General features: G+C 47.9%; 1 protein-coding gene across 1 annotated transcript; it reads right to left on the minus strand.

Moving 5' to 3' along the window:
- Positions 1–1,479: 1,479 nt before the first annotated feature.
- Positions 1,480–14,720, minus strand: LOC144093498 (uncharacterized). The gene is made up of 5 exons (XM_077626945.1): positions 14,519–14,720; positions 12,113–12,203; positions 6,894–7,061; positions 3,826–3,915; positions 1,480–1,625 (listed from the first exon to the last, which is right to left on the minus strand). The coding sequence occupies exons 1-5, from the start codon at positions 14,587–14,589 to the stop codon at positions 1,554–1,556; spliced, it is 492 nt and encodes a 163-aa protein (XP_077483071.1). The 5' UTR covers positions 14,590–14,720; the 3' UTR covers positions 1,480–1,553.
- Positions 14,721–16,549: the final 1,829 nt, after the last annotated feature.

The following is a 16,549-nucleotide window of genomic DNA, read 5'->3' on the forward strand; positions in this document are numbered from 1 at the left end:
AGCTCTGTTAAGAGAAACCGATAGAGAGGTGTCCAGCTGCTCTTCACTGAAATACGTGTAGGGCATTTCTTGATTTTATTCCACACAAATGTTTTTTTTTTGTCTTCAACTTTTTTGCCTCTTGCATCGCACAAGTACATAAGAATAAAAAAAATGACGCCAGACGTCCTGTATTTGTGGGCCTAACGTGAATCGGAAGGTTTACAAAGATGTCTGACTGCTATAAATATTGGGGTTGTCAGTGTGAATCGCTGTAACTTGGAAAAAGGATTCAATCTAGTACTTGTCGAATAAGGTAAATTGTACGATATTCAGCGGGTTGAATATTTATAAAACCTGCAAATATTCCGGCGGGATCGTTGTTTTTTTTTTCTGAGGCATTTATTTTCGCAGCCATTTCTCTTAATTAGGATTTAAATGCGCGTAAAAACCTAATCCAGCAATAAAAAAAATTATCGAAGCGACTAAGGTCATCAGGTTCGTCAGTCGTCAGGTTTAACGCATTTGATTTCACTATACCGAAACATTGTTACGCAGTCCGTTAATAGCGAATGCTCCTGGATCAGCGCTCCCCCCCACCTAAGCTTTGTTGCAGACTAAACGCACACACGACTCTTACAAAAACTGTGCGGGAGAGTGATAATAATAGAAACACTGCTCTATCTTGTGTACTCAAAATAAAATTTCAGAAATTTGGCAATCCTCAATTCCTCAAAACAGCATCATCACGTTACGTGCCATGTGACGATGCTGCCGCTGGGTGGTTGCTCGATGCATGTGCAAAACCTGTCGCAAGAGTATCGACGACAGGATGTCTTCTCCGCCCAGACAGCCAAATTTCCTAGTGTGTGCCGCCACATTTTCGCGACAACAAAATTATATCGCCGCTCCCGATTATTTTGTTACTGCGGGATTCACTGATTAGCAGCCAAAGCGGCCGTAACCGCTATGTGTGCTTGGACGTTACCTGCATAGCTCCGGCGTTTTGGCTGTGACCCATGATGAGTGCGACTGAAGTATATGTACTGTCTTTGCCACAAGTGACAATGCAGCTGGGTTTGTTTTTCAGTCACGTAGTGGAGCACTTATATGGCACCCATTAAGCTCCAAATCTGTGTTAACTAAGCAAACCCCGTTGCATGGTTACTTTTGGCAAAGACGTCACGTGCGCGCGCGTGTCTGTGGGTGCGGTGAACGGGTGTACTGCGCAATGCTTCCGCATTCGTGGCTCCGCAATCCTTTAAGTTTTCTGTCTCGTATACGCAGGTCAAACGCGGCTGGAATAAAACTAATTCAAGGATGTTTGCACCGTTTTGTTCCCCACAGTAGCGAAATTCTCGCTTGAATTTACTTCTTTTGTTTAGCAATACCGTCATATCAGACTAGAAGTTTCGGCTCATTCCCCACCGCACCGGCAAGAGCAAAGAATGGAAAACACTGCTGAACTGAACAGTACTCGAAATGCTGTTTTAACCTTGATTTATAGTCAGCAGTAGCAGACTTGGCACGGTTACTGTGTCCCACGAAGCGGCTGTCTTCCATCTGTGCATCCTTCATAAATAGACGTTGTAGCTAACAGTGATGAAATGCAGAAAGTGAAGCCCTCCTGTGATTATTCCGACGACCTGAAACACAGAAGTGCACGACACAAGCATGATGCGTACTTGCAGCCATCGCACAATCGGCAACGGCAGCGCTGCCCAAGCGCACACAAGTGATCGCGCCTCCCGGAGGAATGTTCAGCACGACTCAGTGCAGCGCTGTCGGGGCAGTACATTCGGGCTATTACTTTTATTTGCAGTTTGGGTCGTTTTTCTCCCTGTGGGACGTTTGACAATCTCTTGCATACGAGCGATGCGTCAAGCCATTTGGTCCTAGCCGGCCATGTATCATGATTGGGTCTCTCTCAGGTCGTTAGGTACAAACGAAAGACTCTGTGCATTGGCACCCGGCAACACGGACTAAAAGAAAAAACAGCCGCACGATCGCCGGGTCTCCGGGTTGCTCCGCGTACATCAATACGGCGAACGACAAGCCTAGCTCTGTCTGTACAACGTCAATAGACAGCGCTAGACAGATGATGTTCGCAACACCTTCGCTTCCAGAAGCCATATGGCAGCCATTTGTCAAGGCACCCAACCGCAAAGACATAAAAATACGCAGCGTCCTGGTTCACTCCATTCGCTGCCTCACGATGAAGCTGTCGGTTTGCATACTCCGCTATGTCTGCAGCAAGGCGAAGTAGAGACAGAGCAGCTTTCGCCAACACACTGGTTAGAGTCTGTTGCATACGTGTGCCGGTAGCGCAACGCTGCCACATTGATTTTTGAGAGGTAGACTGTGGTCTGGTTGTATTCCCTGACAAATCCGTTTTCCGCGCCCGCGCTCGATCCTCAACCCAGAATGCAGAAATGCTTTCAACCGCGGAGACTGCCAAGCTAACCAAGGATTTTTTTTTTTACCAGATGTTTCTACCTAACGTGTCGCGACTCACGCGGTCCGCGACTCACATGCGCTCCTGATTATATTTATGCTTTTATTATAGGCTATTCATTATACGTTCGCTGCGGAAAGACCTCACGATTTTGTATGACAGCTAGTAAAGAGCTATACTGCTGACGTAGTTCGTATAACGCAGTATTGTGCTAATCGCTTCTGCAGACGCTTCGGCTCGCAGTAAAAGAAGACCCAGACTCGAAATCGAGCGCCACCGCCACACAATACGCGTCATGCGCCTTGTCCGAGAGACCGCCTGTTAAAGAATGCATTACATATGTCGAACTTTGTACAAAGTCTCCGCTTTTATTTTGCGCGAGACGGGCAATTCACTTCCGACTTGACTAAACACTGACATATACTGCATATATAATGACATATAACCGCAGAAAAAGCTATTTATTTCTGAGCCAGAATTTTATAAGATGTTAGTGCTGATTGGGCTGCTGAAAGGGATAAAAAAATTGTAGTTATGACGTTGATTTCGGTTCGTGTCTAAGTAATTATAGTAAGCTAAAGAAAAAAGAACTATGAGAACGTTCAGGTCACCTTAAGAGTGGAATGCAGAATACTATATTTCAGGTTTGTCTCAGCTTCTGTTGCAACTTAAGTGTGTGCCTGTGTCACTTTCTTTGCAATTGTCGGTCATCAACCGCCATTTCAGTACTGCTATAGCTGCAGTAGCAGGTATCCGCTTTGCTGCGACGATGCCGACATTTGCATGTATCACTTTTTTTCTCAGTTTTGATTTCAATTTTTTTTATTCTTTGTTGAGCTCAAGCGCCTCACACCTCTCTCTACTAAATAAGCAAATTTCGTGACACCGGATGCCGGCGGAATTTTTGGTATTGTGACAACCCTAATGCTACCAGATTAAAATTAAGCTTTTTCCTCGCATACACAAAATTCGCCATTTGTAAAGATGTGTTAACATCTCTGGAGCCAACACTCATTGGTCCTCGTCAATAAAATATTCCCGTTAGACATCAAACATGCACCTCTAAAAGCAAGAATTTTCTGCCGCTCCAGCTCACTCCGTTCACATTTTTTGTCAAGTGCGGGCAGACAACTATCCTAGCAAGTGACGTCCAAGGCACAAGTCTACTGAACTCCTGATCCACTTTAAATATGTCCCCATCTTTGAAATAAACTTTCAAGTCAAATATAAGGGGCCAAACATTAAGCTGTAATGGGCACCTTCGCGTCTTACGGTACATTCTTTCGACGTATTACAGGTCGTCGTAAATTAGCGCTCGAGTCATAAGCACTTGCTCCCACCCAGGGGAAAGGAAAGACAACATTCGAGGTGTTTTCACATCTCCGACTTACAGCGTGAACGGGGACAGCTGGTGAGTCCTTGACAAGTTTCACTGAGGCGCCCACGTAGGACATGGCTGCCGTCATCTGGTAGAACACGTACTGTGAGGAGAGCAGATCAATCATTGCGGCAGTGCTACTTGCTACTAGAAGAATTACAAAAAAATGGTTGCAGTTTAGCTCAGCTAAGCGTTGTTATGCAAGCCAAATGTTTTGTTAGCTTGGTTGTGCTGTGGTTTAAGCCAGGTTAGGCTCATAATGACGTACAGTCGGGGACAAAATCTTTCTAGCACGTGTTCCTGAAACGAAGCAAATAGCTCTACTATTAGCCGGTGGGTGGAGACCGCACTTGTGGAGGTGAAAGACAAAAATTTGTTCTTTCATCTCCACAAGTGTGGCCTCCAGCCGCCGGATAGCAGTAAAGCTCTCGGCTTCGATTGAGGAACATGTGGTCCAAAGAGTTTTGCCCTCGACTGTACACATGTTTTGCGTTGTTTAGTATCGATTATTTTTTTATCCCTGATTATTTAGTCTTACCAACGCAGCATCGCATGCGAAGTGCATGAAAGTGGGTTCCGCATAGAACGCAGGTGCACTTTGATGCGCTCAACGGAACGCTGGTTGTGTTCTATTCAACGCCCGCCGTGGAGAGCACCGGCAGATGCGCGCTCCGTCGCCGTCGCCGCGTTGCGGAGAGAACGAAAGGAGGCATCCGAGGTGTGCTGCCTACTCCCTCCGTGACGTCACACACCTTGACCGAGTGGAGCGAGGAAGCGTCTGCCGGCATCGCATGCACAGGGCATGGAAATTGGTTCTGCGTAGAACGCCGGTGCACTTTGATGCGTTCAGCGGAACGCGCTGGTTGTGTTCGATGCGACGCCCGGTCGCCCAGAGCCAAAGCTCCCGGCCGGGCAAGGAGTGACGTGATATGTCACGTGGCTGCCTTGCCGCCGCCGCTCCTCTACTTCAAGGTCCCATTGTGGCGCCGATGACCTTGGCTTGACTAGGCCAGTAAAGCAGATAACAGGAAATTGCTTATTCACATTGTGCTGTCGCGGTTGTTGCATTTGCTTTTTGAATGCTGCTGCCGCGCATGCGTGTGTGACGATTGTGTTTCTGTTCTCGGAGGATTTCAACGAGAGAGCTTTATGGTGCGAGAATTGAGTTGCCTCGGACTTCATCATGTTTTCGTGCGCCGCATTTGCTGACAGCGTCCCGAGAGCTTCAGTCCTCTGTTCGACCCGCCGCACATTCGCGGTTCTGGGCTCCCGCATACGTGCAATGTTTAGAGCACGACGCTCTGCATTAGCTGAATCCATGGTCCTCCCACAATGCGACTCATGTGCCACGTTGCTGTTGGCAGCTTTATTACAACTACATTGTATAGTAACTGCGGCGGCTGCTACTGCTCAGGCGCACTGGAGGATTTGTCGGTAGAAAGTCTATGGACTTTATTGACAAAAGTCTATGGATAGTCTAAAGACTGTCTGAGGACGTTTTTGTTCTTGCCTTTAATGACGCAAAAACTAGCACCACTCCGCGCACGCAGCTAATGCGCATGATGTGACAAGAAACATTTGGTTTGCACCAACGGGCTATTCGAGCTCGGTTTCATTGCGTTCCGGATGCGGCGCCGTAGTCCAGTCCGCCGCGGCAGAAATATCCCATCGCGTCGCATATACAGTCGAGCACACTTAATGAAGGTCATGAGGATTGCATTCGTTGTATCCAACGTGCGTAACAACTGAACTCCCCGTATTACAGCCAGAAATACTAAGTCCGCCGAAAAAGGTGCTTATTTCTTAAAAACTGCGTCACTTGCGTCTGTTTCTTCACAGCAGAACCTACCGCACGCGGCGCTTTCTAGGCCCTCTAGGGCGGTCATGTTCTACTCGCCGAGATACTTGCTGGCAACAATCTGTTCTAGGAACGGGATATAAATCATCGTAGTTGAAGCGTCCATAACACCTGGTGACAGGTCGGCCACACAATCAGATTCATAAAGGTAGGGGGGTGCTCGTACTTTGCGTACACCGGGGTAGGTGACCCGACTGGGGTAGGTGACACATTCCACGTGACCAGCGGGGCCAGCAAGGTATTCAAAAACTTCAAATCGCTTCCGTTAGTTTATCTACGGCTATGCACAGCAGCTTCGTTTTCGACGTTGCCACTGTCTCGCGCCCACCGCGCTTCTGCAGCTGCAGTTTGGGATGCTTCGCCCTGTCGGCGCACACGCAGGCAGTGACTGACCTTATAGGCCATCGGCGTACGCTTGGCAGGCGGTTACCTATAGCTTCAATGCTGCCTTTTCTTGCTTTTTTTAGTCGACATGCTCTTTTCGGGGCGGTTTCGTCGCGGCTGAGAGACGCGCCTTTGTCTCCGCACTAGCTGGAAGCGCAGGTTTTTGAACTTCGCGAGCGAGTTTACGGCACCTCCTCGTTTGCTATAAGCGAGTGGTGCAGCGACAGTTGTTCGTTGTATCTGAGGCGAACTACCATTGCCCTTACGCATATTTTGACGGTAGCACCGCACTCTTTCGTAATAAGCCAGCCTTCGTTACATGTGCAGCCGAATAACTGCGCTCGACTGTAGTACCTCTTACTGTAAAATAGTGTTTGTTTCGTGTTCATTTTAAAGAATGGGCGTCCATTCTTATGCCCCGGTGAACAATTTGTTTAATAAAGCTGGAAGTGGAGGCGACACCCTTTTTAGGAACTTCAAAAATTAACAACACAAATTACCATCGGTCAATGTTCAAATGCATCGAACAGTTCAGCACATCGACATCATTGACATCTTAGCCGGCATCACTGACATCATTGATATTAGCATCACTGACATCTTATTGAGCCGATGCTCACTGATACACCTGAACCTGCTGTCGTGCGGCATACGGGCGCTTGGCACGAGTTCGCATGAGGACCAACCGAGGCACGTCTCTGGAGAAGTTAGTGGATGCGAGCTTGTTACACTCCTCACCCCACTGCCTGAACACCGAAGGTCTATAAATTCATGTGTAATTTCCCATCGTGAAAGATTGCAAGCTTCAGATAAGGCCTGGATGGACCACAAGTACTCACGTAGAAGACCTGTCTCATGATTTCCATGGTGCGTCTGGAGAAGAAGCTGCAGATCATGATATGGATGCCATTGAAAGAGAACGCGTAGCTGACGCTGAACAGGAAGATGTTCAGGTGAGTGTTCTCCTTGATAGAGCACATGAGGCCGAACAACACGAGTCCCCCAACCTGGGCAGAAAATGTGGTCATCAGGGTCACTGCTGAACTCATCAAGGTGGCTCCGACACCAGGAAAAAATAATGCCTTCTAATGCCCCGTATTTCTGGTGCGCCATCGTTCAGTTATTATCCCTGTCATATAATCCACTCGGCCGCGTGGGCTGTCATCACTTCTAACTCTTGCGGACGCGCAAAAGCAGTGTCGCAAAACAGGCTTCTGCCACTAAAAAAGTTCTTTTTAGGTTCGCATGACGCACTTCGCTTCCTGGTCATTTGCTTTCCAGCTCACGCGCAACTTTTCCACTGAACTGTCTTAACAGGTTGTGGACCTCATCCTAAGCACAGATTTTCCTTTTCTTGCCCAAACCGCCACACAAACGTAACAGGATGCCCGTTTATGTCGATTGGAGGACAAAGGTCTTTCCTATTTCTTCCATTTAAATCTTTCCAGCGCTATGCAGTCACCCGGCCAGTTTCCAAGCCTTACTGCTCTCTGCGAGTGGTTCTCTGCTGCCCCCACGGCGTTTCTTGTTTATTGGTGCCTGCTCCTTTACTGCGATAGACAGCGTGTCATCTGTATACGCAATACATTGCGTATACAAATCAGTTGAGAGGAAGAACAGTTCTTCATCTCAAGTAACATTTGAGCCCTTATTTTGCATACCAAGGTGAAGCAGGAAAAAGAGAAAAACCTTCTGGCGGTTTAGCATTGCTAAGCCAATCCGCCGCCGTGCGTGTGTGCGTGAGGACATCATCATTACTAAGCGCTAAATATTGTGTGAAAGCAGTTTTTTTCTTTTTTTCAGATGGACACCACCGCCACGTGCCTGAAAGCGCAAATGAGGTGTCCGCTGACCCAGGGAGCAAAGTTATGCGCGTCTTCAACTTGTTCATCGTCAATGTCAATTTACCCAATTTTCGTCGGCGGCATATATGCTCCAGTGCCGCGCTTCTGCAGCAATGTTGTCAACGCCAACGCATGCAGCGCACATCTCTCTGTCACTGCCGCCACATAGCTCAAAGCGCGAACATTATTTTGATAGTAGTATTAGTTGATGGAGAAGACGACGTGCAATGCACAGCACGAGAGTGTGTTGCAGTTTAACACGAGGCGTGTTCGGCTGCGGCGATAACCTAGTGTTCTCACGCAGTGGCCAGCGAAGCTGATCTGTTCGTGCGCCGCGTGTTTGAAACACAGCCGCGGATATTTATTTAGTTTCTTTTTATTTACTTATTTCGCTCGACACAAACACACAAGCATTGCAAACCCGCTTGGCGCAAACCCGCAAACATCGCAAGATCTTGCTCGGCGTTTACCTATCGGGAAAAAGGGCTGGCGGTTTAGCATTGATAAGCACATAATATTGCGCGAGAACACAGTTTTTCGCACGTGGACACCACGAAGACACATTTAGTGTTTCTAGCTGCGCTTTGTATGTTAAACAAAAACCATCTGTAACATCGGGCGAGTAAGTGTGATCGCACTAACATCGGTACTGACATATATACAGACAGCACAATACAGAAATTCAACTTCAAATTCAATTTTGAGCATCGTTTCAGTTCTGCCGCCACGGTGGCTCAGTGGTTATGGAGCTCGGCTGCTGACCCGAAAGACGCGGGTTCGATCACAGCCGCGGCGGTCGAATGTCGATGGAGGCGAAATTCTAGAGGCCCGTGTACTGCGCGATGTCAATGCACGTTAAAGAATCCCAGGTGGTCGAAAGTTCCGAAGACCTTCACTACGGCGTCTCTCATAGCCTGAGTCGCTTTGGGGCGTTAAATAATAATAATAAACCCGTATAAACCATAACTGTATCAATTATGGGATGGCTAATCTTAAAACATCGGTTTCTAACCTATTGTAGTTATTTATGAGTCGCGGAAAATTATTTTTGGACATCTGCTTATACCTCACGTTGTGTGAAAGTTTGAGAGCTTCAGTGTACGGTTCCCTTCCTTAATCCGATAGGCTGTTTGGAGACAAGGCTGCCGTATCCGGACGGAATGAGATCCTTCCGAGTATACTGAAAAAGAGCCCATACCGATGTAGGTCATGTTCAACCGTTTAAAAGGGTGGGCAGCTGGCTCTCAATACCGTAGGTTCGCAGTTAATCGCAAGATTCTTTTCTGCATTCCTAAAATCGTGCTAACATTTTATTCCGTAGCTGTACCCCACACACAGCAGTAGTTACGCTGTTAGGGAATGCGATGCGCGCATAGTCTCTTATAAACCATTATGTTCCCCGGCTGAGGGAGGAAGTAACTGTGGAGGAGTACACTGGGAGAGCCTACAACTTCTGAAAAAGACGACCTGATAACTTCACTACAAAAGTTCTGAAAAGGAAATACCAAGCACTTTGATAGATATCGAAAAATAACTGCCTGCGAATGCCTGAAGGGTGTACCATGTTTACCAGAAATGCGTCTATCGACCTCTCCCTGGTGTAAACAACGTGAGGTCAAAGAGGCATGCCGTGGTGGGAAAAAGCACCCATTTTCACCACTCAACCGGTTTTGCAGGAGTCGCGCTTTGTGCCGCCTCCTTTCTCCCAATTAGAGCCGCCTCGCTACGCGTCGTGCTGCACTACGCTGTCAGTAGCGGTACGTTTCCCAACACCCTCTAGAGATTATTTCGCCCACTACACATGCGCCGATGACGCAGGCTTGCAGAGGTCCAGTAACCTGCAGGGAGGGTTGCCACCCCTTAAGCGCGAACTCCAAGGGCCCTTCCTGGGCGTACGCGCTCAGCGTCGGCGCTCTTGGCGTACACCAAAACCGGTCTGCGCATGCGCACTGCAGGAGACGCCAGCGAGCCTCGGTGAGGCGCCGATATCTGTCCGTACTAGATATCGGCGTCAGCGCACGGGCGCTCGCGTACGCGTCGGAAGAGGGGTCCGGTTTATAACAATGGAAGGATCGCGGTGCTCTCGATGGCCCTCTTCTTCGTGGCTTCAAGCTCTTCCAGGTTCCCCGAACTTCGCGGTTTAAGTTGTCCTTTCATCGCCCCCAACCCCTTCTCTCCACGGCTTGAAATTCCCTCCCTTGGCTCGAGAGGGGAAGCGAGCCAGCACCAAGAACATGGAGATGCATGCCCCTTTTCGACGCCCGTTCCGGCGTACGCCAGGAGCGCCGACGCTGAGCGCGTAAGCCCAGGAAGGGCCCTTGGAGTTGACGCTTTACTCCTGAGCAATAGTTTCCAAGAGAAAATCAGTCTGGCAGCTGTTTTCTCTATGAAAGTTCAAGAAATGCTCTGTCTGCTGCCATAGGACCGCCTGCAAGACTTTTTGTTATCAAAAGCATATTGAAATTTTGCTACGACGTTATGTTTATTGCGGACATAAGACAGCCGCTTGAACAGAATTTTTTAACAACCCTACAAAACACGTAAAGAATAAAGACAGGTCTGTATTGGGAGTCGTCACGTTTATCCCAACCTTTTTTTTTTTTTAATTTACAGGTCGTACGGCCTGCGTTTTAGAAGAAAACACACCCGTGGAAATGCAGGTAAAATTTTTATACTTGAACTGAACCCATGATACCTCTTGGCACGTCACAAGTCTAATCTGCACACGACCAGAGCTGGAGCTGCAAGTGTTTTTTCTTTATTGTTTTAAAGGGGAAGGAGGGAGGAATGTATCACTAATGTCACTCAGCTGTAAAAAAGCTGCGCATTTTTCTGGGCCTGAAACAACAAAAAAATGCGTGCGTTCCTATTATATAGCGCCTCGATGCACAGAATAGTGATGAAATTCATCGACCTTTTCTTGTCCTCTAAGCAAATGTCCTTGCACATTTCTTTTCCTTATTTCGTTCCTTATTTGAAGGCACTGGTCGCTGGCTGCTTGCCTTGTGCATGAACAGTTATGACGAGTGGCCTTTCAAGCTTACTAGGCAGGTCCTTTATGACAAACATGCGCCAAGCGCCAACTAGGACACTATCAACCAGCTTGTGTTTCCCGGTTGTACCAGCCTACCTAATTGTTATACTCTCAATTTCTCTCCCATTAAAGTTTGTCCCTCCTCCCTTTTTACTGCTCTTGTGGGAAGATGTGCACGCCTGTGCTTTCACTCTCGATATATGTCTACTGCAATCCGATACTTGTCGCCAAAATGTTGAAGATTACCTTGATGTCTTTTAAATTGATATTACAGCAATATTTGTACAATGGGCCCAGTACCGGATTTAAGGCAGAAATGAGAGATGAACGCTTCAAAAATCGCCGAATTCACACTGGTCTGCCCTAAGTAAAGAACGTCATGTGACTAAGGGGTGCGGTGTGTCCATTGCGAATGCCAGCCAGTGAAGCTGCTCCACCTGCGGCAGTGTGATCCAAGCGTGCCGTAGCCATGTGGGCTAAATGGTCCGTGGATAGGGCCTCTCTACGTGGAGTCCCTTTTCGTCTCGGGGCAAGGCGAAGAGCTTCAGATAAATTATTAGCTTTGCTTTTATTGTCTGCATATTTCAATCCTCAGTACAGTTCTGAAACTCACCTCTTGAATTACTGAACAGGGCAGGGTCAAGAGAAAATAGAAGGTTTGCTGATATGTTCCTCGTTAACTTTCACGCCCAATTTTTCTCCACCTACTGTTTTGAAAAGTTACAGCCGACAGGCTGTAAGTAACAGTGGAGGGGCTGCATCACCCTGCCTGACGCCATTCCAGGCAGACGTATTCTTAATCATGTAGTCCTTGTTGATACAAATTGCCTGATGAGTTACATGATCGCTTGGCAGGATAAACCCTCCCTTTCCAGCAATCCAGCACGCTATAGGTTGGCCAGTAAACTTCATCCGCTTCAGCAAGATAGGATAACTAAATTTCTTGGCCCATAGCTTACCAGTACTTCTTAATTTCAAGCAAAAGTATTAACCATGATGGCAATACTACTCGCTTCTCTTGTGCACCAACTAGGCATTCGCGAAAAGTCATGATTGTCTTGAGCTTAGTAATTGTGAGTACACAGTCCAGTGCATGAGGCTGTATATCTACAGAGACTATAGTTTATGTATATGTCGTACAGGGGTAAATATGCGACGAAAGAAGGGAGGAAATACTTACGATTTCGAGGAAATTAAACAATCCTGTAACTGTGCCGACATATTCGCCGAAGGACACTTCAATTATGGCCATGACGAAGGTTTTTGGTTGGCTGAAATAACGCAAACCTGCTTTTCGTGAAGTCCACACTTGATTTGTAGGATCTAACTACATCCACTACACGGGGCCCAGACTAGACTGTAAAGGGGAAACATCAGTCTGCTCAATTACGTATACGCTTACACTCGCCCTTCCTGCCGAAGTGATGGGAATTGCAAGTATAAACTACTGTGCAGCGTTGGTCAAATTCGTCTCGATGTCACCGCACTGCCTTGGACACCATGCATCGCAACAAAAAAAAAAAAAACTAGCCTTACCCAAAGTGTCGCGTCCAGGTCACACACATTTTCGTTTTAAACATACTCGATTAGGTAAATCACAATACCGCAGTCTTGCATGCCAAAAGAAGGTTCTTGTAATGTGCAACCAGCGTTCCTAGACTGAAGCCTCCAGGAAACCGTATCAAATACTTTAACATTTGTACATTCCATTTAACAACCACAATGCGCCTCTTTAGTTTAGACCTAAGCAGCCACTGAATCGTTTTTAGAATTTTAAGGTTTTACCATTGCATGAGTAAAGGCATCTCAGGCACAGGAGTAGGTGGGGAAGCATTACTCCAAAAACATTGCCAGGCCAATAATAGCGCAAACTGTTTTCTACCCCCCCCCCCCCCCTCCCCCAAACCTTTCGAACCTTTCCTCTCTATTCTATTACATCTCTTTATTACAAGCACGAAGTCAGTGACGCTGTTCTGACAGATAAAGCTGTAGTGCTCCATGGATCATGATAAAGAAAGAGATCAAGGTTTGCAACTTGCGTTGTGCCTAAAGTTATCGCAACTTGCCAAACCGGTCCCCGCGTTCGACCCCGTCAGCCGGGTTGTCGCTGCAGCTGCGGTGGACGGGTGACTCTACGGCGCCGCAGACTCTGGGTTTTGTTTATCAAATTATCACCCTCCCAAGGCGCCGTGGACATGTTCCCGCATACTGGTCACACGAGCCGTGGCGGATCGGAGCATACACTGGCGTGCCGGGATCGACAGCAAAGAGCAAAGCCACGGCCGGACTATACGTGGAGGCGCCGGCGCCGCACATTTAGTGCCGCCATGGCAGAGCTAGCCCGGAGGCGGACTACAGAGAGGTGGACGTCGAAATCGAGACAGTGCAGTCTCAACAACACAGCCATGCTGCTGCCATCAATCGACCGTGCCGAACCCGCAGCGTGCCTTTGTACTTGCTACACAAACGCCAGTTTTTGCTACCGTGGCCTTACCTAATCTCGGCACCACCTGCCCGATTTTCGGAAGCTACGCGGGCGCACAGCAGAATGGGATACTGTACTTGCATAATGAACGCACCTCCCTTCACATCTCTCAAAATTTGAAGCGTGCGTTCATTACGCAGGTTCAAATATTAAGAAAAAATTGTTTAACGGTATACAAACGGCATATACACTAGGCTAGTGGAATAAATACTCCATCATGTAGGATCTACCTTCCAAACAAATCTTCTTCGCTCGAGAGCAGAGTCAAGAACTTTTGTCTTAATTATGCACGTATAACTCGGTAACACGGTTCATTATGATTTCAACGAAAGCCGAACTACAATTCACATTAGCACAACTCATAAGCATTCAGCGCGGAAAAAACCTTTGTGACAAGGCGCGGTTTATATTGTTTCCCGGGTTCCTAGAGGAATAATAATACAGATGGCCCTTTGTAGTATTGCATAGTTGTTTCGGCGTTCAAAAAAGAGGCGGCCTACTGGCATTCACTGCGCTCATTAGCAGACTGCGCACCGAAAGAATGGAGTGCGTTCATTACGCGAGGGAAAAAATTAACTGCCCTTTTCGAAAGTAGAAGTAGAAGGTGCGTTCATTATGAGAGAGCGCTCATTATCAGAGAAAATACGGTAGTTTGCGCTGTTCTCTATTTTGAATTAGTTCGTGACATGTTTGTCTTCATAGAAGCCCTTCGTAATTGAAGCCAATAAACTAGCGCTAAGCTTCCCGTAAAAGCTCAGTGCATTGAAAAAAAAACGATATAATCACGACAGTTCATTGATTCGGGGACAACCCAGGCTAAATTTTACATATGGGCCAGCGGTTCAGCACAAACTGCTGTCGGTAACTGATGCATTTTTGATAATTCACCCTATCCATTCCCACAAAGCCAACCCAGAGCGCAGTCCTTCTTGTCAACTCTGGTTGCGGCAAAGCGCAAACCACCAGACGTTAGACCTAGGCCCAAGGGTCAGATACGCAGCCGCGCAATTGCATCTCTTAAGTTCGTTATTATGCCAAGTTTTATTTTAAATGCAGTTACTCCTTCAGTATCTACATATCAACTGTGCAGTGAGAGCTCACCTTAGGCTTTTTGTCCTTCTTCTTTGTCGCTCTCTCCTCGTGTGAACAAACGCCGCCCGCTGGTTCTTCATGCTCAAGGAATGAAATTAACGACTGCACTGCGGTAACCCAACCAGTACGAACCCTCCTTCAAGCCCTAACACGCCATCAAGTGGTGCAACAGTGCGCTTCGTTCAAAAAATGACTCTGGCGTACAAAGTGCTCGTCAAGTACCGCGAAAGCCCCGACACTAAGCACTCGTGGGCCTGTCCCAAAATCGTCATCATCATCATCAACAACAACCTGACTACGCCCACTGCGGGACAAAAGCCTGTCTCATGTTTTCCAATTAACCCTGTCTTTTACCAACTGCGGCCGCCGATCCCCGCAAACTTCTTAAACTCATCCGCCCACCTAACTTTCTCCCGCCCCCTTCTACGCTTGCCTACGCTTGGAATCCACTCCGCTACCCTTAAGGACCAGCGGTTACCTTGTCTTCGCATTACATGCTCTGCCCAAGCCCATTTTTTCCTCTTGATATCGACTATAGAAGCCATTAACCCGCGTTTGTTCCCTCACCCACTCTGCCCGCTTTCGGTCTTTTAACGTTACACCTATCATTTTTCTTTCCATTGCTCCCTGCGTTGTTCTTAACTTAAGCTGAACCCTTTTCGTTAGCCTCCAGGTTTTTGAGGTGGAACTAGTCGACGCCATCATCAGAATGGCTTATAAAACAGCCATGGGCCTGGCTCGCTCGACTCCCTACGAGGAGCTACTCAAACTCGGGGTCCACAATACCTACGAGGAACACAAGGAGGCACAACCAACTGCCCATATAAGGCGCCTGTCTAGCACTCCCGCCGGCAGGAGAATACTCGACAGGCTGGGGATTGAAGGCGAACCCTTGCAAGATCTCCCCCAAGTTATCCCAAGCAACATCCGAAAGAGGATCATCATCAAACCTCTCGCCCGAAATATGAACCCTCACGCGCACCAAGGCCGTAGAGAAGCATGAGCGATGAGCCTGCACAAGACCCTGAGCCGGCTGCAAGATGTCCTCCACGTCGACGCCGCAGAATACGCGGAGAACCAGAACAACTACTCTGTATGCGGAGTAACACACCCCGGCAATCAACCGGCAAGACTGGCTATGGCGGAGACGGTTTCCACCTCTAGAGCGCTAGTCGCGGAGGAGGCCGCCATCGCCACGGCCATCGCCTTTACACACTTAGTAGGTGACTCGAAGTTGGCGATCAGCAACTTCGCTATGTGTAGGGTCTCCGGTCCCGCCGCGCAAATCCTCACAGAATTAAGAGACACTTCCGCTGGTGTGCGTCGCGAAGGGCGTATGGCGGTGGCGTTGCGTTGCCGTCTACCACTGAGAACTATTGAACGCTACTCCGTCGGTTAAATAATTAAAAACTCAAATTAGCTCAAGGTGGCACTACAGAGTAAAACTTGCGGCTTGAGAGGAGCCGAGGAAACTCGAATGCGACGGCTTCCTCGTTGGATGCAAGGTTGCGAAGCTGAGAATATGTGCGTGTTAGGAGAACATACATTCTTTTCGGCTGGTGAAACACTTCAGTGAAGCCCAACGGAACTCGAACGCTTCACTGCCCGCACCGACTATTATAATAGCCTTACGTAGTAACTATCTTCATTTTGTCCTGCCGCTAGCTTCCGAAGCTACGTGCTGCTTGCTATTTTACAGTGGCAGCCATTAAGCACCCGTTCCATGGGTTTCGCGTCGTTGTAGTAATAGTAGTGCGTACGCGGAAGGTAACTGCGATGGGGATCACACGGCGAGTGATTACTGTTGAAGGAGAACGAGGAGGGTTACGTGGAACACGGGGGGTATGGAGGGAGTGGGGAATGCATAACCGAAGGGTGATTATCGTGGAAGGAGGATGGTATAATGACGATAGTATAAGAATCCACAACCGGAGAAATGTTGCCACGGGTACGGAGAGAATGGGAGAATGCGTAACCGCAAGGTGGTTACCGTAGATAGAGGAGTGTATGGCGAGAGAACAAGAATGAGCAACCGGAGAA

The sequence above is a fragment of the Amblyomma americanum genome, chromosome 1 (genome assembly GCF_052857255.1).
Source record: "Amblyomma americanum isolate KBUSLIRL-KWMA chromosome 1, ASM5285725v1, whole genome shotgun sequence".
In the NCBI taxonomy this organism is placed as follows: Eukaryota; Metazoa; Arthropoda; class Arachnida; order Ixodida; family Ixodidae; genus Amblyomma; species Amblyomma americanum.